General features: G+C 43.4%; 1 protein-coding gene across 1 annotated transcript in view; it reads right to left on the reverse strand.

The window, feature by feature from the left end:
• The window catches only part of Lima1 (LIM domain and actin binding 1), a 91,949-nt gene continuing 64,460 nt past the window's right edge, over nucleotides 1-27,489 (reverse strand). Inside the window, exons 5-11 of the mRNA XM_051189893.1 lie at nucleotides 27,171-27,255; nucleotides 26,013-26,161; nucleotides 21,874-21,981; nucleotides 16,916-16,973; nucleotides 14,601-14,710; nucleotides 5,302-5,435; nucleotides 1-2,802 (exon numbers count right to left, since the gene is read on the reverse strand). Of these exons, the coding sequence (XP_051045850.1) occupies nucleotides 1,797-2,802; nucleotides 5,302-5,435; nucleotides 14,601-14,710; nucleotides 16,916-16,973; nucleotides 21,874-21,981; nucleotides 26,013-26,161; nucleotides 27,171-27,255 (1,650 nt within the window). The 3' untranslated portion in view covers nucleotides 1-1,796. The remainder of the gene's footprint in view (nucleotides 2,803-5,301; nucleotides 5,436-14,600; nucleotides 14,711-16,915; nucleotides 16,974-21,873; nucleotides 21,982-26,012; nucleotides 26,162-27,170; nucleotides 27,256-27,489) is intronic.

Raw genomic sequence — 27,489 nt, forward strand, 5'->3', positions numbered from 1 at the left:
TTAAAATGTAAATTAAAAGCTTTATTGAATAAAAATGTTTTAGACTAACCAAGACTATAAAGAAACATTATTTTACGTCTCTAAAGTAGAGCTAAATCTCTACAAATGCAAAAAGGCCTCTACCTTAAAAACACCCGTTGCCCATACGTGATCCCTGTGTGTGTGTATAATGTTCTAAAGTCTTAATGCTAGAGAAAACCGCCTGTGCTGGTTTTTGCCAATTTGACAAAGAGATTGCCTGGGGATCTCAATTGAGGAACTCTCTCTAACAGATTAGTCTGTGGGCATTGTCTGTAGAGCTTTTTGTTGTTACTGTTGTGAGCAGAGCCACACCTTGGCAGGCAGCCCTGGTTGTATAAGAAAGCAACCTGAGTAAGCCATGGAGAAGGAGCCAAGGAGCCATGTTCCTGCCTCACTTCCTTGACAACCAGTGTGACCTGTGATGGAAATGAACTTCTTCCTCTCAGTCACTTTCTGCTCAGTGTTTCATTACACCAACAGTGAATCAAGCTAGGACACCATCCAAGAAGAAAGACCTAAAACTGATTGAATTTAACCCCTGGAGATATATCTGCCACAAAAGTCAATACATTTCAGAGCTGATAGGTTTTGACAAGATTTGCCTCAGGGTGGCTGTGGAGATCGGAGCCTAGGCAGTTCCTCTTTGTTTTCCCTCCTTCAGAGTCTTTATTTTGTTTTGCCCATAGCATGGTGAACCCTGATCCAGAAGGTCTTGTAAAAACAGTGCAAGCTTTCTGTAAATTGTGAGAAGCCACCAAACAGAGGAAGCAATCACCTAGAGTCCAGATAAACACACTGGCAAATGCTCCAGTGGGCCTCTCCAAGCACCAAAGCATACAGGTTGGTTCTTTGTTCTCACAGGTATCTCAGAAGAGTGGCTTATTTTTTTTAATTGTTTATTATTATTTTTATGGGCATATGTGCCACAGGGCATGTCTGTCAGAGGATAACCTTGTGGAATTGGTTCTCTCATCTTGATACGTGGGTGCTGGGGATCGAACTCAGGTGGTCAGGTTTGTGTAGCAAGTGCCTTTACTCAGTGAGCCATCTCACTGGGATAGAGGTTGTTGTATTATACCTCAATGAGTAAACATGCCAAGTGTAGGGCCCAGAGCAATAAGATCCCATATCTACCAGAGGGATAAAAAGCATAAGAAAAATTTGAAAGACTAAATATTTGATTTAAACAGCTGAGTACTAAAAAATGAAATTGGTAAAAATATCTACACTGTGCCCTTTATACTAAAGTGCTTCTGGTCATGATATGTAGGCACCTAAATCTGTTGTTTGTCTCCAATTCCACAGTGGTATTTGTAGTGTAAAAATGTGGCAGTCTAGACACTTTAATATTGACGTTTGGGACTGCAGTGGACACTGAGCTATACCAATGAAAGCCTTTCTTGCTTAGTTAGTCCTTATGCATATCTTCACTGTTAAAATGCACTTTTTCTTTTTGTTTTTCAAGACAGGGTTTCTCTGTGTATCCCTGGCTGTCCTGGAACTCACTCTGTAGACCAGGCTGGCCTGGAACTCAGAGATCCGCTGTCTCTGCCTCCCAAGTGCCACCACACCAGGTTTCAAATAGAGTTCCAATAACGCACTTAGAATTGATTCTCTTTTGTTTGTTTTCTGTTTTGGTAGCAGGAATTCCTTTCCGAAGTGGCACCCACATAAATGACAGCTGGCACCTCCCTGCCTGTCTCTGGGCACCACTTGATAAAGGGCAGTAAGTACTAGTGCTGACAGGAATTTAAGGCCAGCACCATGGCGGCCTGTTATTCTTCATCTTCATCCTCATCGTAGTACCGGTTTCTCTTTATCTGTTCCTCCACTGATAACTCTCTGACCACTTCCCCCTCCCAGAACCCCACATCTTGAGATTTTTGATTCTGGGTTGTAAACTCTTTTGTAGGAGTGGTGTCTACAAAGCCGGACCAACTTGGAGACTCGGGTTCTAGTGGAGACTGCTGCACGAGGTCATTGCTATCATCTTCATCGATGTTCGCTCCATTTTCTATGAAATTCTCACTCTCCAGCTCAAAATCATGACTGTCCTTGCTCCTCCTCACCACTTCCTCCCTGGCGGAATCCTTGCTCTGCCAGCGTGATTTCCCCACATTCCCGTTCTTCTCAGAGGCTTTGGCATTTTCCGTTTGTTTCCCTTCCATTACTATCCCTCCTCCAAACTCCTCATTCTGCTCAGACATGCTCCAACCTTTCCTGACAGGTGATAGCATCTTGGGGCTCTTGATGGAAGAGGTTCGAAATGAAGCAGCTACCGTGAATGGGCGGCTCCTCTCCTTCAGCGAGGAAGATCGCCTCAGCTTCTTCAGGTCCAGGTCTACATCCTCTGGAGCCTCCGTCTTGCTAGTTTCATCCTCAGGAGGCCACTTGGGCTTAGAGACCTTGAACCCTTCCTCCATGGAACTCCCTGAACTGCCCAGTTCAGCTGGGGGCGGCCAAGCAATCCTCAGTTTCTTGGTCTCAGCTGGCTTATCTTCCTTCTCCCTCTGAGAGGAGACCTTAGCTTCCATATTTGCAGCCAGAACACCCACCTTAGCAATGGGGGCATCTTCTACCCTGGGGCTATGGGGGGTCTCCCCTGTATTTGGAGTCTGGGCCGGTCTCTCTAAGATTTCTTCATTTTCACTTTTGTTTGCCCAAAGATCCTTATGTGGTCTGTGGCCGAAGCCTTCGTCGTAATTGCCTTTAGACTTAAAGAGTTGATTGAAGTGAGGCTTACAATAGATTTGTCCATGTAAAGATGCATATGTTCCTAGACTGTCACCAAGAGAGAAAACATAAAGTTAGTGCATTTTCTGTTATCTCTCATTTCTATCAGTAGGCTTCCATCCAGTATTTCCAGTATTTAACAAATGGTGAGATTAGCCCCCCACCACCACCATCTTGGGGATAGCTGTGAATGTACAGGGTCTTGTACATACCAGGAAAACATCTTTAAAAGCACATAAATGACCTATCATAATACCCCCTCCTCTCCAGCCCTGGTCCAAGACAGGGTTTCTCTGTGTAGCCCTGGCTGTCTTTGGAACTCACTATGTAGGCCAAGTTGGCCGTGAATTCAAGAGATCCACCTGCCTCTGTCTTCCAAGAGCTGTGATTGAAAGTGTGTGCCACCACTCCCAGCATACCTTACCCTCTTTTAAGAGTATTTATTTATTTATTTATTTATTTATTTATTGGGGGGGGTGTGGGAGGGCCTGAATGCACTACATAGCCCAGGCTGGCCTTGAACTTGAAATCCTTCTGCTTCAGTCTCCCAAGTGCTGAGATCACAGGTGTGTACCACTACTAGTTGTTTTTACCTTACTGATATATAATTCCTCATTTCCAAATGATATCATTCTCCTCTGTCAAAATGTTTCAAAATTACTTCTCCTGTAAGTCTTCCCTAGGTAATCCGATTAGGTTCTGATCACTCATATGTTTCCTTAGTATTTGTAACCTGTAACTCCTGTTTTGTTCTTCCTAGTTTCTCACTTGTGCTAACTTTAAAAGCACAGCTCTGTAATGATGGGAGATGTCATTCTGTAATGTTTCTCATCTTGGTTAATGAATAAAGCACTGTTGGCCCATAGGAAAGGAAGATAGGTGGGACTAGAAAACAAGGAGGATTCTGGAAGTAGTAGGGAGGAGAGTCAAGATGTAGAGACGAGAGAGAACAGAGATCTGGGCCCTCTCTCTGGTAAGATGAGACCATGTGGAAATACTTAGATTAATAGAAATGGGTTAATATTTAAGAAAGAGCTAGCCAATAAGAAATGCTAGTAACAGGCTAACAGATTTATATCTAATACAATGTCTCTGTGTGTTATTTGGGGCTAGTGCAGCCTGGGGCCAGGTTGTGGGGGGGAGGGGAACAACCTGCTCTTAACATACTGTAAGAATGGATACAATGTACTGCAAATATTTAGCATAAAATATTTTGCATAAAAGCAAGCTATGGCTGATAGGAGAAAGAGCCAGGAGATATGCCTTACCCATTTTAACTTTTTTTTTTTTTTTTTAAAGAAGATAGAATCTCACACTATGTAGACTAGGCTAGATTTGAAGTCACAGAGATCCGTCAGCCTCTGCTTCTTGAGTGCTGGAATTAAAGGTGTGCCACTATGCTCTGCCCACTGTAATGGCTTTTAAAGAATCACAACAGGGGCTCAAAAGATGGCTTAGGAGGTTAAGCACTGGCTACTCTTCCAGAGGACCCAGCAGCCACATGGCAGTTTGCAACCATTTGTAACTCCAGTTCCAGGGTGTTTGATGCCCTCTTTTAGCCTTTGGAGATACTAGGCATTCATGTGGTGCACACATACCTGCAGAGAAAACACTCATATACATACAAAAATTAAAGGATCACAGCAATGACAGCATCCCCCAAAAGAGATAAATGTTTTATTGAAAAAATTAATTCATAGCTGGTTGGTGGTGGGGTACATCGTTAATCCCAGCACTCAGGAGGCTGGAGGCCAGCCTGGTCTACAGAGTGAGTTCCAGGGCAGCCAGAGCTACATAGAGAAACCCTGTCTTGAAACACCAATAAACAAATTAATTTAAAAAGTTAATTCAGTGGACAGAAAAAGAACTGAAGAGTGGAGATCCCAGAGGCAGATTTTGGTACAATATAAAGAGCATTATCTAGACAGAGCTACCACCAGGTCTAGCTGTGCTGAGGTACAAAGTCCATCTTTCAAGAGTGTTCTAGGACACTTCCCTGGGAAGGAAAGACGGAGAAAGTAACATCTTGGATATTTTCTCCTTTGAAAGGATGCAATTTGAAATTAATTACTATCAAATATTTCTCCACATTGGTAGTTTTGAGTCTCTTCTCCCACTTTTCTTCAGTGTGGGAACAGAACCCAGGTATTTATATATGCTCGACATTCTACACTGGACTACATCCTTGACCCTCTTTTTCCTTTTTGAGACATGGTTTCACTTGAGATTTTCCTGCCCCAATGTCCCACTGTAGCTGGGATTCCATCCAGGCCCAGGCCATGCCTTAGGGTTTAAGTTTATGGTTCTAAGATATCACAAGAAGACATTCTACTAAATGGGATCATGGGTGAGGGGCTTCATGAGCAGCTGGTAGGATTTTAGGCTTCAGTCCTCACACACCATCACCATCCTGTTTGAAGGAGTTGTCACTAAACTGGTTTTCACTCCACTCAGAGTACCATCAGCACTTTTAGTTCCAGTATGCTAAAAGCCAGAGTCCCTTTGAACGCTCACTATGCAGGGGGGGCCTGTTTGGGACTGACTTACCTAAGTTTGTTGTTGCAGTAGGAGCATCTGAAACAGCTGATGTGGAACACCTGCTGGTTGGCCAGGAGACGCTCCATGGGGTACACTGTCTTCTGACACCCCACACAGCTCTCTTTTGCAGGAGCCTGAAATTTCTAGAGAAGGAAGCAGGACAATTTGAGCAATCTGCAGCAATGACTGGGCACTCTGCTGAGATAGGCGTAGGGTTAGTCTAAGGGCCATTCTGATAGGCACTACACCTGCTCAGGTTCTAGCGGCTGACTTGTTTGAATTAGGAGGCTCTCTTGAATTTCTGTACCAAACTGTGTGGCTGCCCTGAGTGTAGAAGCTTTCTAGGCCAGGTGGGTTTGGGTTGGGTTGCAGAGCAAGGTGTAGACAAGCTAACACACACACACACACACACACACACACACACACACACACACACACCCCTCTACAGAAAACATTAAGAATAGAGATCTGTAGTTAGAAGGGCAGGGAGTAAGAGAAAATAAAAATCATAACACAAGAAAGAAGTTCAAGTCATGAGGCAAGTAAAAGAAGACCATTGTAACAACCTGGAGGGTGGGGGACACTAATACTCAAGACAGGGAAAAAACATTAAGCTTTGGGAATTAGGTAAAGGCATTCCAATTTCAGCAGAACATCTTTTATTACTCTCTGGTCAAGTTTAATTTTACTTTTTAAGACAGATTTGTATGTAGCCCAAGAGGCCTTCAAACTCATCACAGTTCCAGGCATGACTTTATCTTCTGCCTCTGCTTCCCAAGGACCAAGATTATATGTATACACTACTGCATCTAACTGTTGCATATTTTAAAAAGCTTTTTTTACATTTATTATTTATTTTATTAGTGTATATGTGCACACATCACAATGGATATGTGGCGGTCCAGAGACAACTCTGGGGAGTTTGGTTTCCCCTCTGCCATATGGGTTCTGAGAATTGAACTTAGGTCCTTAGGGTTGTTATTAAGTGCCTTCACCTGCTAAACCATCTCTCCAGCCCCAAGTTAGGCATATTTTTTAAACAAGTCTAAATTGACACACAGATGCAATAATTTGTAAGAGAAACAAACTACATTATTAGGATTCCAGAAGGAAGTATTGCTTATAACATGTCTGAAAACTAACAGAGAATAGAAGTAATGTCCCGGGAAATGTTCTAATTAATGACTACAAATTCATGAAATACTTGCAAACTGTGGATTAAGAGCTGTCGTGTTGTTCCATTTTCTAAAAACATGAGAGCTGGGGACTGGGGATTTTGCTCAATTGGTAGAGTCTGCCTAGCTTGTACAAAACTCTGGGTTCATTGCTCAACACAGAATAAAACTGGGCAAGGTTGCACATGCCTATAATCCCAGCACTTGGGAGACAGAAGCAGGAGAGTCATAAGTTCAAGATCATCCTCAGCTACACATCATGTCTGAGGCAAGCCTACACTTCATGAGACCCTAACACACACACACACACACACACACACACACACACACACACACACACACACACACGTTTGCTACTGTAGCATTGATAAAAGCCAGAATTCTAACACATACTATGAGCATTTACATGCTGTAAATGCCTATGTGGCTACTGAGGGTGGCAGGGCCAGAAGTTGCTCCTCTGAGTATGATGTCATGGAGTTGACAGACATCTCTGCCAATAGAGGAAGGAGGTGCCCCCTGTGGGGCTTTGATGAGCTTGGGTTCTCAGCAGAAAAAAATAAAATGGTAAATAATGCAAATGAATCCCTAAGCCCAGGACCAGAACTTAATTAAGCCCAAAAGGACCAGGATATAGGTAGGCAGAACAGACTAAGGATTTAAGAAGAGCAAGCTTGGTGGTGGCGGTGGTGGTGGCGGTGGCGCACGTCTTTAATCCCAGCACTCAGGAGGCAGAGGCAGGCGGATCTCTGTGAGTTTGAGGCCAGCCTGGTCTACAGAGTGAGTTCCAGGAGAGGCTCCAAAGCTACCAGACAAACCAAAAACAACAACAACAAACAAAGGGGGGAGGCACTGGAGAGATGAGGTTAGGAGCACTGGCTGTTCTTTCTTCCAGAGGACCTGAGTTCAATTCCCAGCACCCACATGGTGGCTCACAACCATTTATAATGAGATCTAGTGCCTTCTTCAGGCATAAAGTCAATAGAGCACTCATATACCTAAAAAAGTAAGTCAGTCTTAAAAACAGATTAAAAAAAAAAAGGAAAAAAAAAAAGAAAAAAGAATATGAACAAACTGGAGTGGATGTGGCTAGTTAACAGCAATCCCTTTCACTGTAGGGGCAGAGCTTTAAAAAGAAAAAGTGGAACAGGGCCAGTGGTTCACTTAGTTTACCAGGCACAGGGAGGTGCTTAAAGGTGACCCAAGTTACTGCAGTGAGTGCTGCCGGCAGTCACTGAGGCGTTATTTGAAGAACAGGATTTTCTTTTCTTTTACAGACATTCTGACAGGATTGGATTTAAAGGGAGATATTGCTGCCTCATTTTTAATAAGGTTTTTCACTACAAGGATTAGGTGTTCTCTTGCTCAGTTAGCATGACCTAAATTAAATTGCAGGATAAAATTTGAGAGTAACGGCACCAGTGAAGCTACTGGAGAGAACCTGTCCAAACCATAAATCAAACTGTGTAAGTGATAGGATAAATGAGTTTATCAGATTGAGAGTCTTTTTCAGTTGCAAAGAGCAGATCATGCATTTTTAACAGCTGAAATAGATTTGGGAGAACAAGGAGGAAAGGATACAGAGCTCAGAAACACACACACACACACACACACACACACACACACACCATGCATACACACACAGACACACCACCACACACAGTCACCACATATATACACACACACATATACCACACACACACACCACACATTCACCATACATACACATACTCACCACACACACATGTGCACACACACATGCACGCACACAGAGAACACATCATGGAAGGATACAGCCCAGGGGATAGAAGGGAGAACCTGAGAGACAGTGAAGGTTTTGCTCACATTAGGAGGGAAGTGGAAGGCAGGAGCAGAAATTAGGAGCCAGGAGCAGGACGCAGAAGCTGGAAGAGACGAACAGGAACCTTCAGTGAATACACGACATTTGGTGTGCCCTAGAGCACTTGATTGCAGCTGAGCCGAAACTCAGACTCGGATCCAAGTATAAGACCACATTCTCTTTCAAGTAACTCTGTTATAGGAGGCAAAACCCAGCTCCTCTCAGATCTACCTGGGACACATTCAGCCTCAGGAGAGAGAAGGCTTTTATGAAACTTCACCCACACAAGGAGTGTCTCACTAGTAATTCTTCAGCCTTTTATTGCCTCCCACACCTGACCCACACTCTCTTCAATGAAGCCAAACTGAAGTCACCCTCCTCAACAGTAACTTGACAGGCTGCTGCCTCAAACAACTGACCTTCCACAAATTCTGGTTGGCCAGACTAACCAGGTTTCCGCTACTTCTATTCCTGTCTCCCAATCTCTTGCTATTATTTAAGGTTTGTGCAGCAGCTGCCCAAGGGACCTTATACTGTCATAAAAACAACAGAAGAGGCTCCCAGTGTGGTAACATGCCAACTCACAGTGGCTGTGCTGTGCCTTCCCTTTAATTCTCAGTCCTGGGCTCTCAGCCATGTTTCTGTAATTTCCCCCATGTCTATTCAGGCAACAGGAAGCACAGTCAGTGCCTAAAACTCTCCTATTATCAGACGCCTGGCATGCATCCTGCCCATGCCTCCATGGTAGGTTCAGACTCGGCACAGCCGTGTTCAGAAGTCTGCCAACATGGGAATGTTAGACATGCTTTATCTTTACAATACATTTTCCCTTTGAGTTAAGTGGACTTTTTTTTTTTTTTTTCATTTCTTTCCCTCCACCCCCTTTCTGACACGTAGATAGTGAAGCATGAGGGGTGTTAGATGCCTGACCAAGGTTACAGAATTAGAATTACATCCTGGAACTCCTAACTCAGACGGACAGTGTTTTCTACACTGTGCAGGGCTGTTGTTCAGTTTCCACAAGTAAAGGCAACTCTTTGGAGACAAGACCAGATGCTAGCCCTCACACATGAAACAAGCTGTAGTTTTCACTTGACTTCAGATTAAAAACATGTAGATATTATCTTCACAATGTTCTAGAATGCATGGGGTAACACATACATGAATATTAATCAATACAGCCTTTCTCATATGAGGAATATTACAGGCTTTCTGCTGATGGGCGTCTATCTACTTGAAGCTAGTTTCCAATGAATCTACATGGCTTCATCTATAGTCTTTCAACGTTTTGCCTTACACATATTTTTCAGTCTAATGAAGGCTCCAGTAGCGGTGTGTCTGTGAATGAGGGAGAAAGGGAAGCAGCTGGCCATGGGCAGAAAAACTAGGCCTTTAGACATAATGAAATTGGAAAAAAATTCGGCACCGATGCCAGACCTCTATTCATCAGATGAATACCACAAATGCCATTCATTCCTTCCTTCCAGTTTGTGCAAAATAGCTAGGTAATAAAACTGACATTCTTCACCACGCAGTAAACGGTTGAGGCAGCTCTGTGTAGCCTGCAGCTTCTTTTGAGCAAAACTCTCCGTGAGCTCATTCTCAAGACCATTCAGACCCCAGATAGAAATGCCTCTAATAGACTGTCTATGGGAGGTGGGGGGAGGATGCTGGGAAATCAGTGACAAGAGTCTAGTGACCCTTGATCATAATTCTAATAGCTCTGTGAAAGAGCATAAAACCAGGCTGGGGGGAGGGTAGCTCAGTGGAAAGAGCTTGCTTATCATGCTCAAGGCTGCACATCCCCCAACACCATACAATGAAACCACAAAGCCTCTTCTCCCTGTGCACAGGGGACAGCTAGACAGGTCCTGCAAGCATCATGTGGCACTTTCTTCCCACCTCTATCAGCAGGAGCACTAGAGGAAATCTGGGGCTGGGCTGTCTTGGCACAATGAGGACAAGTTGGTGACCTTCAGGGCTGGTCACATCCTCTTGCCTTTTCCTCCCTCCTGGATCTTGGACTCTCTCCCCTACCCTATCATTTTTAACTGAGACCCCAGAAGCCAGGCATGGTGGTAAATGCTTGTATCTTTGTACTTGGGAGGCGAGACTGGGGCTAACCTGAACTATGCAGTGAATAGAGGTCAACCTGGGCTGAATAGTGAAATCTTGTCTCAAACAACTTTTGAGAAGTTGTTAAAAATCCCCAAGGTTGGCACATACCTTCTGTCCCAGCACTCAGAAGGCAGAAGCAGGTGGATCTCTGTGAGTTTAAGGCTGGCCTGGTCTACAGAGTGAGTTTCAGGACAGCCAGAACTATGTAGAGAGACTGCCTCAAAACAAACAAAAAATCCCCAGGGTTGGGGCTGGAGAGTTGGCTCAGTGGGTAAAGAGTACTGGCTATTCTAGCAGGGGACTCAGGTTCCATTCCCAGCACCAAACAGTGGCTCACAGTCACCTGCAACTCCAGTTCCAGGGGGTCTAATGCCTTTTTATGACCTTCACAGGGACCAGGAATACACATGGCAAACATACATGCAGGTAAAACATACAATAAAAATAAATGAAGATATAATAAAATGTTTTAAAAGTCCCCAGAGTTTCCTGAAGTAGAACAGGTCTGACCTTTGTCCCAGCCCACCCAGTTCTGAACTTGCAACTTGAACTTAATCAGCATCACACCTCACAGAATAAGCTCAGTGGCCAGTGTTCAAAATACCGCAATGTTCTTGCTTTCTTCACACATATATTTTAAAAATATCTGTTCAATTATTTGAGACAGGATCTCTCTATGTGGACTTGGCTGTCTTGGAACTCATTCTGTAGACCCAGAGAGACAACCCTCCTCCTTCTGTCTCCAGCATGCTGGGATTAAAGAAGTGATACACCGTGCCTGACACTATTTGCTTCTGTGTGCATGAGTGTTTTGTCTACATGTATATTACATGCACTGCATGTGTGCCTGGTGCTCCAGGAGGACAGAGAGGCCACTGGATCCACTGGAGCTGGAGTTACAGACAGTTGTGAGCCACCATGTGGGTGGCTGGGAGTCGAACTCAGATGCTTTGCAAGAACAGCCAGTGCTCTGAGCCATCTCTCCAGCCACCTGCAGTTTTTTACCTTAGGAATTTAAACTTTGAAATTATTTGAGTTCCCTGCCTAGGATGCCCTATTTTTCAGTAACAGGCACTAAGAATGGATCTCTTTCCCCTCTCAGGATGCGTGGGACTCAAAAATCTATTTTGAGTGAACAAATGTATTCTTAGCTGCATGTAATTTCCCAAAGTAGAGGAATAACTTCTACTGCACAGTCCAGGGCTACAAAAGCAGATATGCCGGCAGGCCTTTCTGCACACAGCTACTGACATATTTACCTTGCTTGAGATTCTCGGGGCACTTTGAGGGAGAGAAAACAAAGAGCTCTTAAAGAAAGTGGAGATGAAGTTAGGTTCCATGCCAGGCTCCGTACAGGATCTTTTCAGCTTTGGACGGACTACTCACAAACACAGGGAACCAGGTGGCATACCCCAGTCTTCACCCGAGTTTCAGGTCCTGAGGTGTGTGAGCATAAAGGCAGGCTGTGAATGCCACTGCTGAGTGACCAGGGGCAAACGAGCCCACACAGGTCTGAGGTAAGCACGGAGAGATCTACCCATGTATTTTCTCTCTGACCAGCTCAGGAACACCTGTGGGATGCTCTTTCACAGAACACTCATTGGCTCAAGGCCTGGAGGATGGCAATCCAGTATTCGGTCAGCACAACCAAGCCCTAAGTCATCTGGCCAAACAGGCAAAGGAAAGTAGCAGAGCCATGGTGACAAAGCAACTGTTCTCAGTGCCCATGTTTGTTCTCGGATCAACCAGGGTTTCAGATTCTTCAGTTACATAGAATCCATAACCAGGTCTGATATACTAAGTCATTGTTCTTTTTTAGATAGGGTCAGCCTCAATGCATAGTCCAGGCTAGCCTAGAATTTGCTATCCTCCTGCCTCAGCTTCAGCATGCACCAATATGCCTGTTTTTGCTACCCTTTTCTTCATTGATTTTTAAGTCTCTCTCTCTCTCTCTCTCTCTCTCTCTCTCTCTCTCTCTCTCTCTCTCTCTCTCTCTCTCTCCTTCTCTCCCTTTCTCTGGTGCAACACAGTGTGGGAATCCAGAGGACAGTTTGCAGGAGTTCTTTCCTTTCATGTGGGCTTAAACAGCTTGTCAAGTGGTTTATCTGTGAGCCATTTCACTGATGGTGCTGGCAAATTGTGTGTCAATTTGACACAGGCTAGAGTCATCTGAGAGGAGGGTGCCTCAGTGGAGAAAATGTCTTCATAAGATTGGGCTGTAGGCAAGCCTACAGGGCATTTTCTTAATTAGTGATTGATGGGGGAGGACCCAGCACACTGTGGGTGGGGCCATCCCTAGGCTGATGGTCCTGTGTTCTATAAGAAAGTAGACTGAGCAAGCCACGATGAGCAAACCAGTAAGCAGCACCCCTCCACTGCCTCTGCTTCAGCTCCTGCCTCCAAGTTCCTGCCCTGATTCCTTCAATGATGGACTATGATGTAGAGGCATAAGTCAAATAAGCCCTTTCCTCCCCAACTTGCCTTTGGTCATGGTGTTTTATCACAGCAACAGTAACCCTAATTAGGGCCCTGGTCTTCTTTATCACTCTGCCCTACTTTTTCTTGCAGAGCTCATGAATGGGATCTAGGGTCCTCACATGTTAGGAAAGCACTTTACCACTGAGCTAGGAGCCCAGCCCCTCTTTTAATAAAAAATTATTATTATTTTTAAAATTACATGTATGTGTTTTTTTGTGTGTGGAGGTGCATGTAGGTGCTGATGTTCAAGGACACCAGAAGTGTTGGATCTCTTTGGAAATGGAATTAAGGGCAGCTGTAACCTGCCTAATGTGTATGATGAGACTCGAACTCTGGTCCTGTGCACAAGTGTTATGTGCTCTTACCCATTTCTTTGGCCACCTACCCCACCACTTTTTTTAAAATCTGTGTTTGATCTGGAACCACAACCCAAACATTCACACACATGGGCAGGGTTGTGGAGAGGAAGGCAACCTGTAGCACTGGCCACTTTGTTGGCCTTCAGATCCTGGAAAGCTAAACACTGACAGCAGATCTAGAACAGACTCAAGCAGAACACAGGCATCAACTCTGTGACTCTGCTCCTCCTTCCTTTTTTATTTGCTTTGGTGCCAGGCATGGAATCAAGCCCTGTGCTCGAACATTCAGCCACACCTCTAGCCTCTCAGTTCGTTTTTTTTTTTTTTTTTTTTTTTTGCACTTGACTTCTCTGGTTCTCTGGTTCCTTCCTTCAGCTTTTGTTCTTTTTCCGTAAACCACACTCATGGATTTGCCTCATTTAAACAGTTCTTCTTTGCTCCCTGTCCTCTTAGTCTATCCTTTAAATGCTGGGTTCCTCTGTCCAGCTTTTTACATGGGTGCTAGGAGAGCCAAATTCAGGTCCTGGAGTCTGTGCTACAAGCACCTTATCTAATAAGTGAACTCTGCAGGTGTGTACGCACCCCCGTCCTTTTATTATTGTTTTGTTTGCCTTAAACTAATGGCAAGTCTTGTCTCCACTTTGAACTCACAGCAGTCTTCCTGCTTCAGCCTCCCACAGCTGTGAGCCACCATGACAAACAAACTAAGAGCCTTGGATGGCTTGAACTTAGAGAGACAGGCTTACCTGCTTTTTGAGAGATTACAAGTATGTGCTACCATATCTGACTAAAAGTGATCCTCTCTCTCATATATATTTATGAACATAATTACACACACATATTTATTACATATACATATATATGTATATATAAAATGTTCTTTGTATGATTGGTTTGCTTGCATGTGTATATGTGTACCACATGCATTCCTGGTGTTTCGGGAGGCTAGAAGAGGGTATTACAGATGGTCATGAGCCACCATGTGGGTACTGGGAATTGAACCTGGGTCCCCTGGAAGAGTAGTAGGTGTTCTTAACCAATGAGCCATCACTCCAACCCTGAAAGTGACTATCTATCTTTTTTTTTTTTTTTTTTTTTTTTTTGAGACAGGGTGTCTCTGTCTAACAGCTCTGGCTGTCCTGAAATTCACTCTGTAGATCAGGCTGGCCTTGAACTCAGAGGTCTGCCTGTCTCTGCCTGCTTCCACCACCGCCCAGGCTGAAATCGACTCTTCAGCATGCCCTCACTGGCATTATGTCTAGAACAGCCCAAACAAGTAATTCTGAACATGGAACTGGAAACAGGAATCTAAGACTCAGAGTGCAAATGCCACCATACCTTCACTGTTTTGGAAGGAGAACTTTCTGGAAGACTCGAAGTTCTGGCGTCAGGACTTAGTGGCTTAGGGTGCACAGGCTGCTGGTCCTCACTCTTCAGCTGGGAGTTACCTGATTGAGTCACAGAAGTCAGGCATTTCAGAGTAGCTCAGGACAAGGTTCTTTCAGAAAACAAAGCATGGGTACTTCCCACGGGGGACTGGTCCTTATAGCACCAGGAAGATGCTGTTCTGTTGAACAGGGTCTAAACTGAAAGTGTGCGGGCTTCCCCAGGAGTCAGGCTGTCCCTTAGGGACTTTCTCACTCTGCAGCACACAGCTGGGACCAAACCACCAATGTAACATTATGCTCTGAAGTGTTTGCCATTTCTTAAGGCTGTGTGTATAGATTTTGATGTTTTGGTAGTTGGCACTCTCAATAACTTCTGGTGTGCTTCAGCTGAAGATGGGGTAAAATGAAGGAATATGTGTTGGGTCTTTGTGGGCCATTTTTTAAAAAGAAATGTAGACACAGGGTTTTGTTCTGGTTGGCCTGGAATTTGTTAAGTAGACCAGGCTGGCCTCAAACTCACAGAGATCTATTTTGCTTCATCCGCACAAGAGCGGGGATTGAAGGTGTGCACCACTATGACCCACTTGCTTTTCCCGGATTACTTTAAAGGCAGATATCAATAATGCAAACAGCACATAAAGATTTTCTTCCTAATTATTTAAGTTACAGCATATGAATTAATTTCTTGCCAGTCTATGTACCTCATGATGAAATTCAGAAGACACAGAAAAGCCATTTATACAGCTGCAAAGGGACCATTTAAACAAAATTCCTGGGCTTAGAGTTGGGCTGGCAAGATAGCTCTACAGGTAAAAGCACTTGCCACTGAGCCTGAGGACCTGAGTTCAATCCCCAGCACAAAGTGAAGAAAGCACAGACTCCTGCAAGCTAGTCTGAGTCCACATGAAAACAAAATGTTTTTAAAGCCTAGAGTCAACAAAGTAGAAAAGCACTAAAGGTTATGGTCTGTTTTGGGGGGGGGGGAATGAAGGAAGAAATGTATTGCAAACCTAATTAAAAAACAAAACAAACAAACAAACAAAAAATCCTTTAATTCAACCAATTTATTAGAAATCTGCTTGACTTATGATCCTGACTCACTTTTAAGAGTTTCTGTGTCCAGATTTGTTGTGGGGGAAGCTAGAAATCTATACATATTTGAGAACAACTCACTGAGCTGGGCCAAGTGGCACAAGCCTTTAATCCCCACTTGGAGGCAAAGGAAGGTAGATAGATCTCTGTGAGTTCAAGGCCAGCCTGGTCTACTCAGGAAGCTCTGGGACAGCCAGGGCTACATAGATAAACCTTGTCTCAAAGAAAAGAAAAGAAAGGGAAGGGAAGGGAAGGGAAGGGAAGGGAAGGGAAGGGAAGGGAAGGGAAGGGAAGAAAAACCCAAACAGTACACTGCAAATCAGCAGTGGTCACAGTATCCCAAACATTGCTGCACACATCTCACATCTCGAATTGTAGCACCTAGGAGGCAGAGGTAGGAGGAGAGTTCAGTCTCTTCTATACAGCAAATTCCAGGCCAGTAGGTAGGTATATAGTGAGACTGTGTCAGAACAATAAATAAATAAATAAAAATAGGGAAAGCAAAAGTAAAACCCAAATCTTTGAAAAACCAGGCTTACAATTACTCCAAAACAGGATACTATTACGTCAAAATCTAACACTTCAGGCCTTTAAAATGTTCCCCAATAATTAATACAGTCCTTCTTGAATACCCACTATTGAAGTAAGACTTCAAGATCAGTTTACACAGCTTCAGACCTGGAAGAGTTTAGTGCAAAAGGTTTGAGTTCAATGGGAGAAGTGTTGCTAAAAGTTATTCTTTTAGTTAGGGCTGGAGGGATAGCTCAGAAGTTAAGAGCACGGGCTGCTCTTTCAGAGGACCCAGGTTCAATTCCCAGCACCCACATGGTAACTCCTGTCTGCAACTCCAGTCCCAAGGGATCTGATGCCATTGTCGTGATAGGTATTACAGGCACAATATATACAGACAACATTCAGGCAAACACCCATACACTTAAAATAAAAATAAATAAAATCTCAAAAATTAAAAAGACCCTGTGTTCCATGTTAACCATATATAATTTAACTTTTCCCTGAGCTATGAAAGTATGAAGGGTGTTCAAGCAGCAGTCCTGGAAACCCAGGGGAAACTTCAATGAGCTCTGTGGCTGGGTGTGTTGTGTCCCTTCCTCAAGAGACAGTAGCAGGGACACCCCCCCCCCCCAAACCACAGAGCTAAGAACAAATGCTTACAGGCATCATCTTCAGCGGGGCTAGAATGGGCCACCAGACTATTCTCAGTTGCAAAAACCTACAAGAAAAAAAAAAAAAAAAAAGAAAAGATTAAAGGGGATTAAGACGTGCATTAAAAATAAAAGAGCAAACTGCTGCCAATGCCATAAAAACCTGCTGACTCCAGTTAGTCACTGGCTGCCTGAGGGGAAGTAACGGCTCAGAACAGCTGAGCATTTAAACAAGAGGCAGCAAATGTCTTTTACGAGGGTATTAACGTGCCTCTCAATTACTGGGGGAGCACTAGAACAGACTGCACTCCGCTGCAAGTGTGCAGCGTCTCCCTCATAAAGAACTTCCAGGCTATATCTCAGGAAGCAAAAGCCAAACAACACCCCCGCCCTGACCCACCCCGCCCCAAGTCAACGGGAGCAAACCCCTCACATGTCCACTGTCACCAAGTACACTTCACAGTGAGGGAAAGGAACATGTTTAATCCTAGGAGTTATAACTCTTGTTTTCCTGGTCTTCTCTGTGTGTGTTTGGGGTGGAGAAGTTGAGGCTTGGGAGGCAAAGGGAGGAGGATCAGGAGTTGAAGATGATCCCTTGCTATATTGTGAATTTGATGTTAGCCTGTGCTACAGTATACCCTGTCTCAAAATAAATAAATAAATAAATAAATAAATAAATAAATAAATAAAAATAAAGATAAAAATTAAAATTAGAAAGAAAGAAAGAAAAGGGTGTGCTGGAGAGATGGCTCAGAGGTTAAGAGCACTCCCTGCTCTTCCTGAGGTCCTGAGTTCAATTCCTAGCAACCACATGGTGGCTCCCAACCATCTGTAATGAGATCTGGTGCCCTCTTCTGGTGTGCAGGCATACATGCAGTCAGAACACTATATGTAATATATAAATAAATGTTAAAAAAAAAAAAAAAGAAAGAAAAAGAAAGAAAGAAAAGAAGAAGAAAAAAAAAAGGAGACACAGGTGAAGAGTTATTCTATCTGTTAAAAGCATTTGTTGCTCTGTTGAATGACCCAGGTTCAATTCCCAGCACCCACATGGTGTCTCACAATCATCTGTAACTCTAGTCCCAGTGAATCAAAAACCACCCCCCTCTTTTATTGGTTTTTAAAGACAGGGTTTCCCTATATCCCTTTGAAGCCTGTCCTAGAGCTCACTTTGTAGGCCAGGCTGGCCTTGAACTCACAGAGATCTGCCTGTCTCTGCCTCCTGAGTGCTGGGAGTAAAGGCGTGCACTACTATCTCCTGGCTGAGAAGTAGATATTAAACATAGGTATGTATCTTTTCCTCAGAAACCATCAAATTTAAATAAAAGGACTACCTCTTTCCCTCCTCTATACAGCCAGAGCCCTTTCTGGTATAAATCACCAATATCTAAAATAATGACGCTGGATTTAATGGGCAATACCAAGTGTCTACATTAAGATGTCTCAAGAAACGAATGCATTTACAATGGAGACTACGCTGTCGGCTGACCACACATGAATGCCAGCATTACTCTCTTTTCACTACAGGAATTCTACCTTGGTAAAGAATAAACTGGAATGATCATAGTTGACATTTACTGACTGTTTACTATATCTGGGTGCCTGGTATTGGGCCGATTGCCTCAACATATTTCATCTAATGAAAATTGTGCTTGGTTATGAAAAGACCTTCACGGCTGGCTGGTTGGCACATGTCTACAGTCTCAGCACCCGAGAAATAGAAGTACGAGGGACCAATAATTCGGGGTCATCCTTGCTTACACAGATTAGAGGCTAGCCTGTGCTATTTGAGACCCTGTCATTAAAAAACCAAAACTGAACAAGGACTCCCAACTCTCATGAATCTGTAGGTGCATCCATCCTGGGATGTTCTTCCCTCCTCTTTAACCTGGTCCCCTTGAATACTCAATGCTGACTTCATGTAACTGCACATGGGTGGACAGATGTCATCACTGAAGGAACTTCAGGTAGGAGCACCAGAGACTATGCTCAGACATCTCATTGTAGGAAAAGCAACAGCTTGACAAAGCATGGCATTTCAAGAAAGTTTCCTTGGGGCTGGAGAGACTTTACCACAGTTAGGAGCACAGGCTGCTCCTGTAGAGAATCTGGGCTCAACTCCCAGCACCCACATGGTGGCTCACAACTGCCTGTAAGTTATGTTCTAGGGGATCCAGATCCCTCTTATATTCTCAAAGGATAAATAAAAGTGTGTGTGTGTGTGTTAGTGTGTTATATTTGTTTTTTTAAAAGAATGTTTCTGTAGCATTAACATCTTTCTGTAGCAGACCAAAGTTCAAACAGAGCTTAGGTACTGGTTAACAGAAGGCAGTCAGGCAGCCCAGAGGAGGGCCCAGGCGCTGAAAAGCCTACAAACTGGCAGGATGTGCTTGAAAAGCATTTACCATCTTTATCGCCTCCTTCCCCACCCACTCCCTGATTTATAATTCACTTGCAACTCGTGCTCTTTTGCACTGTAATTAAAATGTTCTGATCTTGCCGTGCAGCCCGGAGTTCTAATTTCAAATCAAACCGGCATGAAGACAATCAAAACTAAAGCACAAAAACAGAACTAGGGACACTGTGAACATCGTTTTCCAGATGAGTATTTCTTCAGTTATAATCTTTAGGTAAAAATGAGGGGATTCCAATGCTGGGATTTTTTTAAAAAAAAAAATTATTTACTATAAGGAAAATTCCAAACACATTTACTTGTTATATTTGAAAAACAGCTTTCACCCACACTTTTAATTCCAGCACTTAAGAGTTCAAGAGGCAAGGACAGGCAGATTCAGGCAGATCTCTCTGAGTTTCAGGCCATCCTGGTCTACACTGTAAGACCCTGTCTCAAAAAAAAAAAAAAAAAAAAAGAAGAAAGAAAAAAGAGTCTACTGCCGTAAGGATATACAAAATTTATCAATATTATTTAAGATTTTTAAAAAATTTGTGTATGTATGAGTTCTTTGTCTACATGCATGCATGTATGTATGTGTATCGTATGCACAATTGGTGTGCATGGAGGCTCAGAAAAGGGTGTTAAGAGCCCCTGGAATTTTAGTTACAGACAATCCTGAGTTGCTATGTGGGTTCTGGGAATTGAACCCAGATCTTCTGAAGAGCAGCCAGTGAGTGCCCATAATAATGAGTCTATGATAGACAAGTATGCTGTTTACATACAGGTGTTACTTGCTGTAACTAAGCCGTCCATCTCTCTATTAAGGCACAAATCCCAAATGTGATTTTTCTGGAACTCTTTCCATGGTTTCCCATAGATGTCTGGTTATATGGAAGCCCTTGAGGACATTCTGGAAGGCTCTTTCAGATCCTCTACCTGTCTCTCAGCACCGCCCATTTACTACCACTACCTTGCCAAATCAAACAGCAACTCCTACGAAGCTGATCTCAGGTTTCTGCACTCTGCTATACCTTCCTGTCTGTCTATTCTCCACTCACTTGGCCCATCCCTGCCTGGGCTCAGACACCATCTTCCTAAAGAAGGCAGGCACACTAGTTCTGAACTCACATGGCCCCACTTTTTCATGGTACCCACCATCATGGTTTTTGGCAGCTAGCATGTTAGGAGGCAATGGTTTCTGTGCTTTCTTGCACATGAAGGCCACATGGGAAAGAAACAAGGAGATGAGGAATATGGAGGGAGCGAGGATGGCTATGAATGAGAATGAACGTGTGTGGTGTTTTTCTTTGTTTTCAAACAGGGTCTTGCTGGCCTCAGACTTCCTACATCATCACGCTGGCCTCATGCTATGTCACCACCACACTGGCCTTAACCTCATGACCCTGTTGCTTTTGCCTCCCGCATTGTTCTGCAATTGTTGGTATTGTTTACTCCCCCAATTATAGTAATTAAGTAATTATTATATGTGTGGGGGTGAGGACATACCACGGCACACATGTAGAATTCAGAGGACAGCTTGCAGGAGTTGTTGGCTCTCTCACTCCACCATGTGAGACCTGTAGACTGAGCTCAGGGCCTCAGCTTTGCCTGCAAGTGCCTTTTCCTGGACAGCCATCTTGTTGGCCCAGCCTTTAGTTTCTTAGCATTTCCTATGCTTAACATACTACCTAGGACGCTAAAATGTTTTGAGGGTTGGAGAGGTAACTTAGTGGTAGTACACTGGTCTAGTGTGTGCATAGCAAAACCAAAACCAAATAAACCACCTCAGGTAAAAGAATAACAATTTTTTTTTAACCAAAAAAAGGAAAAACATAACTGTCTTAAGCCAGAGTGGTGTCATGAGCTGGCAGCCTCAGTTATTTAAGAGGCTGAGGCAGGAGGACTGCTTGAATGTACAAGTTCAAGGTGGGCCTGGGACACAAAGGTGAGACCTTCATCTCAAAATAAAATTAAGACAAAACAACTAAACGAAAGAAAATCTTAAAATAGGCTTATATTTAGGAAGGATATTGTGAATTATTTCAAGACAGTATTTTGGGGCTGGAGGAATGGCTCAGCAGTTTAGAGCTTTTGCAGCTCTTGCAGAGAATCTGGGTTCAATTCCCAGCAACAGCACAGTGGCTCACAACTATCTGTAACTCAAGTTCTAGGGAATCCGACACCCTCTTCTGACTCTGCGGGCACCAGTCACATACGCAGTGACATACATGCATTCAGGCAGAACATTTATACACACACAGCAAAACCTTAAAAGAATTTTTAAAGATAAAAATTTTATCTGTGATAAGCATATTTTACAAATGACTTTAGTTTTACGCCTTCCGAGCATTTGCTGAACAAAAGAATTTTCCAATGAAGACTCATCTTTGGTCAGCTATAAATTACAATGCCTCTGAACTGAAATTATGTGACCTGCAAAAATGACAATCTGCCCTGGCAGCTGCCACCAAATTCCTAGACGCTGCAGCCGAGAGGCAGAATCCTTTCTAATTTTAAGCACCTCGTTTGGAACACATGCTTCCTTGGCAACTGGACATCGACTTTCAACCTACCTTTTTTCCTTCCTGATGGGAGATGCAGACCTCGGGACCCGGGGGCACATTTTCCTTTTGTTCCAGTTTATGAGTTTTGATCTCACTACCACTGGCTTTCAACTCATTCTACAAAACAAAATTAACCTGTGAACTTGAAATACTTACCATTCCACTCTCTTCACAGCACATCTTTCAAATAAACTTGGAATGTTTAAAAAAAGAGAGAGAAAGAAAAACACACAACTCTTCTCTCAGAACTCATCAACCCCCTGTCACAAGCAAAACCCATCGACTAGTGAAATGACATAAGCAGCTGTGTGGACACACATCTCCCAGTTAAATATCTGTGTGCCTGTCTCAAAGTGGATGCTCATTAGGAATACAGACTCATCAGCATGGATACACACAGGCCACCCCCAGCACACCGCATTCTGTGACTCACTCTTCTAGCAGCACAGCTTGTGAAAATGCAAAGCTTGTGAGTTTACAGAAAAGACCATTTTGGAGCAGGGAAAGGAGATGCCAAGTGCCAACAATTAAGAAAATATACTGACCATACATAAAAATGCCCGGCCTGGAAAGGAAGACAGGATGATGGACACATATAAAAACCGAAATTACACTGGATGATACCATAAACAATCTTTTCCTATGGAACTTTCAAAAAAAAGTTTTTTCACATAAAATTCATAAAGATATAGCTTAATCTATATTTCATAACCCAGCCCCAACATTAAAAAGAAAGCAAACAAACAAGCCATGAGTTAGCATTGCCATAAGGACAGAAGAGAATAATCCTATCTTACTTCCTTGTAAAGGCTACTGGGAGTAGAAATAAAATGAACTCATCTACTAGATCTAAAACCAACAGAGGGGGAGAGGAAGATGGATGTTTCCTATCTTTACTGTGTTCTCTTTCCTAAGACCACCCCCCTCTTCTGACAGGCTCTCATGTAGTCCAGGCTGGCTTCAAACTCTGTGTAGCCAAGGACAGCCTTAAGCTTTCGATCCCACTGCTGCCTTCACCTCTCAAAGGCTGTAGCAGCAGGTATTTGTCACCACACCCCATGAATGGCACTGGTGGTTAAATTCAAGACTGCATCAGGAAGCTGTCTGCTAGCTCAGTCACACTCCCAGTCCCTCTAGGCCATTCTCCAGTCTTGGGGAGAAACAAGCCATCTAAGGCTAATAGAAGTTGAGTGTGGCGGATCCGCTCGGGCCAGTGGCTTCAGAGTGGGCAGTCTCTGGTCTGCAAGTGCTCCTACTAGGAGGAAATGGCCGCCAGCATGGCAGAATGCGCCATGACACCCAGTAAGTATCTATTGCTGTCTATCTGTGAGCTCCCCTAAGCTACTATCCAGGATGTGCCCCGTTACCACTGATTGTGTTCTGTAAGGGATTTCAGACATTCTTTGAGGGTGAGGTAAAACGTACTTTTCACAAGAATTTCTACAGACTTCTCAACTCTTGAAGCCTCCAGAGCAGAACTTTAAGGAAGAAACTCTACTAGGAGAATTCATTTAGAGATAGGATCTCTATAGCCTGGCAGTCCTGGAACTTCAACTTCAGCCATCCTGTATTGCTATACCCCTTGAGATTTGGTTTGCTTTTGTTTGAGCTAAGGATGTAGTTCAATTGGCACAGCTGGCTTAGCAGGCATAAAGCCCTGGGTTCTTCTAGTCCCAGCTCCAAGTGGAACCATGTGTGGTGGCATTGTAACTCTGGCTCTTAAGAGGATCAGGAGTTCAAGACCAGCCTTGGCTACACTGGCAGTTTGAGGCCAATCTGGGATACACCAGACTATTTCCAAATGAAGAGCAAAAAAAAAAAAAAAAAAAAAAAAAAAAAACCAGCCAGCAGGATGATGCTTTGTCAGGGCCAGGCCTGAGGCTCTTTCTATTGTGCTAAATTAAAAAAAAAAAAACAAAAAACAAGGTCACTGAACAGGTTTTCCCAGCTACAGGAGTCATCTGGGAGGAATGTTTACACAGACAGACAGATACCTCCAGTAACAGGCAAGCAGTAAGCTTTGCCCCTCACCCATCTCCCACATCTCCGGATCTACACTCTGAGGAAGTTTCATTCTGCTTGGTTTTCACACTCTGTAAACTCTGTGCATTTCACTCTATTGATTTATGCACATTGTCTCTCGTTAAAACTACTGTGAAAAATTGGAGTAAGGGATGAGGGTGTAGCTCAGTGGTTGAGCACGTGTCTAGCATGTGTAAAAGGTGTGATTTCAATCCTCAGGACTGGAAAGAGACAAAGAGACAGAGAGGGAGAGAAGAGAGAAGGGGGAGGGAAGAGAGAGGGAGGGAAAGAGAGAATAGCTCTATCAGCAGGACTACTGGGTAATGCACAATTATGTGGGGGAAATGTTTTAACTTCTGGAACACACACTATGATCTTGAATCTGCACAGTTTTCGATCTGCCCAGGAACAAATAAAACAATATTATTCTCCCAACATTGTTAAGAACTTTGGCCATGAATAGTCACAGAAGGAACAGATTTATGCAGCCTCTTTTATGAGAAGCTGGGCTAGGGATGCCCCTTACTGGTACTGTACTTCTCCAGCATGCGTGAGGGTTCAGTTTCCAGCAGACAGACAAAAAAAGGATGTGATGATATCCTGTGCTCCTGTCTCCTGAGTACTCAGGCAAGATGAGCCCTGTGACTTTACGACTAGGTTACAGAGTAAAATCTTATCTCAACCGGGCATGGTGGCGCACACCTTTGGTCCCGGCACTAAGGAGACACAGGTAGGCAGATTTCTATGAATTCCAGGCCAGCCTGGTCTACAGAGCGAGTTCTAAGATAACCAAGATTGCATGGTGAAACCCTGTCTCAAAACAACAACAAAAAAAGGACAGGTTTTTGGGCTGGGGGTGTGGTTGCATGTTTACCCAGCATATGTGACATTCTGGTTTAATTCTGTTAATTCTTAGTACTGTGTGTGCGTGTGTGCATGTGCGTGTGTGTAGAATAACAAATGCTTTCATTCATCAAGTATGTCATCTTCCCATCATTCCACACCCCCTCTTTTCTAACACACTATTCTTACTCTGCAGGAAATTATGACATCATGCAGGTTAGAGATTGAGAAGATCTTATAGAGCTCCTCTTATATTGGGAATTCAATTAAGAGCCTCAGGCATGCTGGGCAAATGTTGTGCCATGGAGCCACACCCCTAGCTTCTCCCAGAATTCCTTTTAATGAAATGTCCAGGACAAGCAGAGTCATAGATGGAAAGCATGTAAGTGCTTCAGTGGATGACTATACAGATATGGAATTATTTGAAGGATGACAGAAAGGGTTAAGACAGTTATGGTTATACGATCTTGTAAATAAACTAAAGAAAAAAAAAATCACCTAAATGTGTACTTGGTCTGTTTTTCCAAGTGGGTCTCAAGCTAGCTAGGCAAAAGCTCAACCATTAAGATACATCTTCAGCCAGCATGTTCTTCAACAAAATGGTGGTTTTATGGTATGTGAGCAATAGTTCAATGCAAAACGTAAAAAAACACATTAATGTTCAATGTGCTTAATGTTTTTTTATATTTCCCATGATTCTCTTGAAAAAGGAAATAAAGGTTGAACATGTAAACCCAATGTAGAAAGCTTACCTAGCATATGCAGAGGCCTGAGCTCAACCCTAAGCACCCACCCCAAAACCCAAAAAAACTCAGAATAGACTTTGTTCCTATTAAGCTAATAAAATACCAATTCTTTATCAGCGACAATGAAGAAGTTCAGTAGACCTTTCGTCTTGGTATCTCAGCTGGTAACATCACAGAAAATGAGTGAGGTATGAATATGTATGCATAAGCTGGGGGAGCAAAATCAAGACCAGAAAATGTACGCTAACAAAGGGAGGAGGGACTTATGAAAGGGGTCAGGCCAGGGTAAGGGGGCAGAGCCCAGGAGACAGCTCTCATGATGGCTGTCTGGAGAAGCAAGTAAGAATGGTGCAGGTACACACCTTAAATCCTAGCACTCAGGGAGGCAGAGATAGGCGGTTCTCAGTGAGTTTGAGGCCAGCCTGATATACAGAATGAGTTCCAGGGCAGCCAAGGCTAAATAGAGAAACCCTGCTTCAAAAACAAAAACAAAAACCACCAAACCAAACAACACACGAAGCAGTGCAGGGCACATACTGTGTAGCTGGTTGAGCTGCTCTGCTTGGACACAGCAGCCTGGTATTTGGCCATTCGATCCTTGATGGAGGTTTCTGAGAGGCGTGGGAGCTCCAGGCTCCGCTTACTATCATTCTTCTCAGAATTGAATGCAGAAGATGACAAATGACCTGGAAATGTGCAAATAACATGCTGTTAGAGGATAAAGGGGGATTCTAAAGCCTGGGTGACTGTAATCTAATGCATAACTTTTTCTATTAGAAGTACAAGAAAGGTCAGGTGTAGTTCTTGTCTGTAGTCCCAGCACTGAGGAGGCTGAGGCAGGAGTGCCACACATTCAAGGACAACCTGGGCTACAGAGTAAGACCCCGTTTCAAAACAAAACAAACAAACAAAAAAAAACAAAACAAAAACAAAAACAAAAAAAAAAACAAAAACAAAAAAAATCCAAAAGACAAACAAACAACCCCCCCAAAAAAACAATAACCACCAAAAGCACACACATATACAAAGAAAATCAGAAATATATTTGTCTTTTATAAGGTAATTTTAATTCACTCCTAAGAGTACCTTTACCATAAATGTACATTTTATACACACATATACACTCATACACATACACTCACACACACACACACACACACACATACAATTTGAATATTTTTATTCACTTATTTTTTTGTGCTCTGAACCAAACAAAATTTTTTTGTTGTATTTATACTAAGCTACACTGCCAGCTCTGGGATAACCAACCTTGAATCTTGACCAGGGATTCAGTCCATCTATTGAAGTCCCCCAGTTCACAATAACAGTGGAGTCCAAGTGTCTATAGCACTTCACCTGTTGCTACTCAGGGGTACCCAAGGATGGATTAAAAATACAAAGGAAGCACCCTAGGCATACTGTGCTCAAGTCTGCAGTGGAGGACTGGGGAATCAGACTAGAGGATCAAAAGTACAAGGTCAACTAGGCTATCCTGGTTAGACTTTGTCTGAAAAGACAAAAATAAAAACCAGGAAAGCTAATGGAGAGCAGAATGGTTGGGAGCAGCTGGTAGCTGACACACAGACTTTCCCTGTGTTCATGCCATTCTTCCCTTAGAAGCACAGGATCTGAGTGCAAAAGTTTCACTCTGACTGAGTAGCTTTTCAGAGGATTTCATGCTTTCTGCTTACTCACCAGGACCTATTTCCAAGTCATCCAAGGAACAGCTGTTTTCAGAGATCCTTTTTCCACCTGCATTTCGGCTTTGGGTCCAAAGAATCTGTTCAGAGGATGGGAAAAACTGATGTAATACCCCAAATGCCTTCATTAACAAAACCCAAAAGATTAGAACATTTTAAATATGGAGCAGCATATATTCACAGGTGCTCACGGAAAAGTGACTCTATGAACAAAGCCATTGCTATTAACCACTGCCCAACAAGCTTACACAGTCAGTGTCCCTTAAAACTGCCAAGGCACAGGCAGCACCCGTCCATCTCACTGTGCCCCACTG

The sequence above is a fragment of the Phodopus roborovskii genome, unplaced genomic scaffold, assembly GCF_943737965.1.
Source record: "Phodopus roborovskii unplaced genomic scaffold, PHOROB, whole genome shotgun sequence".
NCBI classification, from domain to species: Eukaryota; Metazoa; Chordata; class Mammalia; order Rodentia; family Cricetidae; genus Phodopus; species Phodopus roborovskii.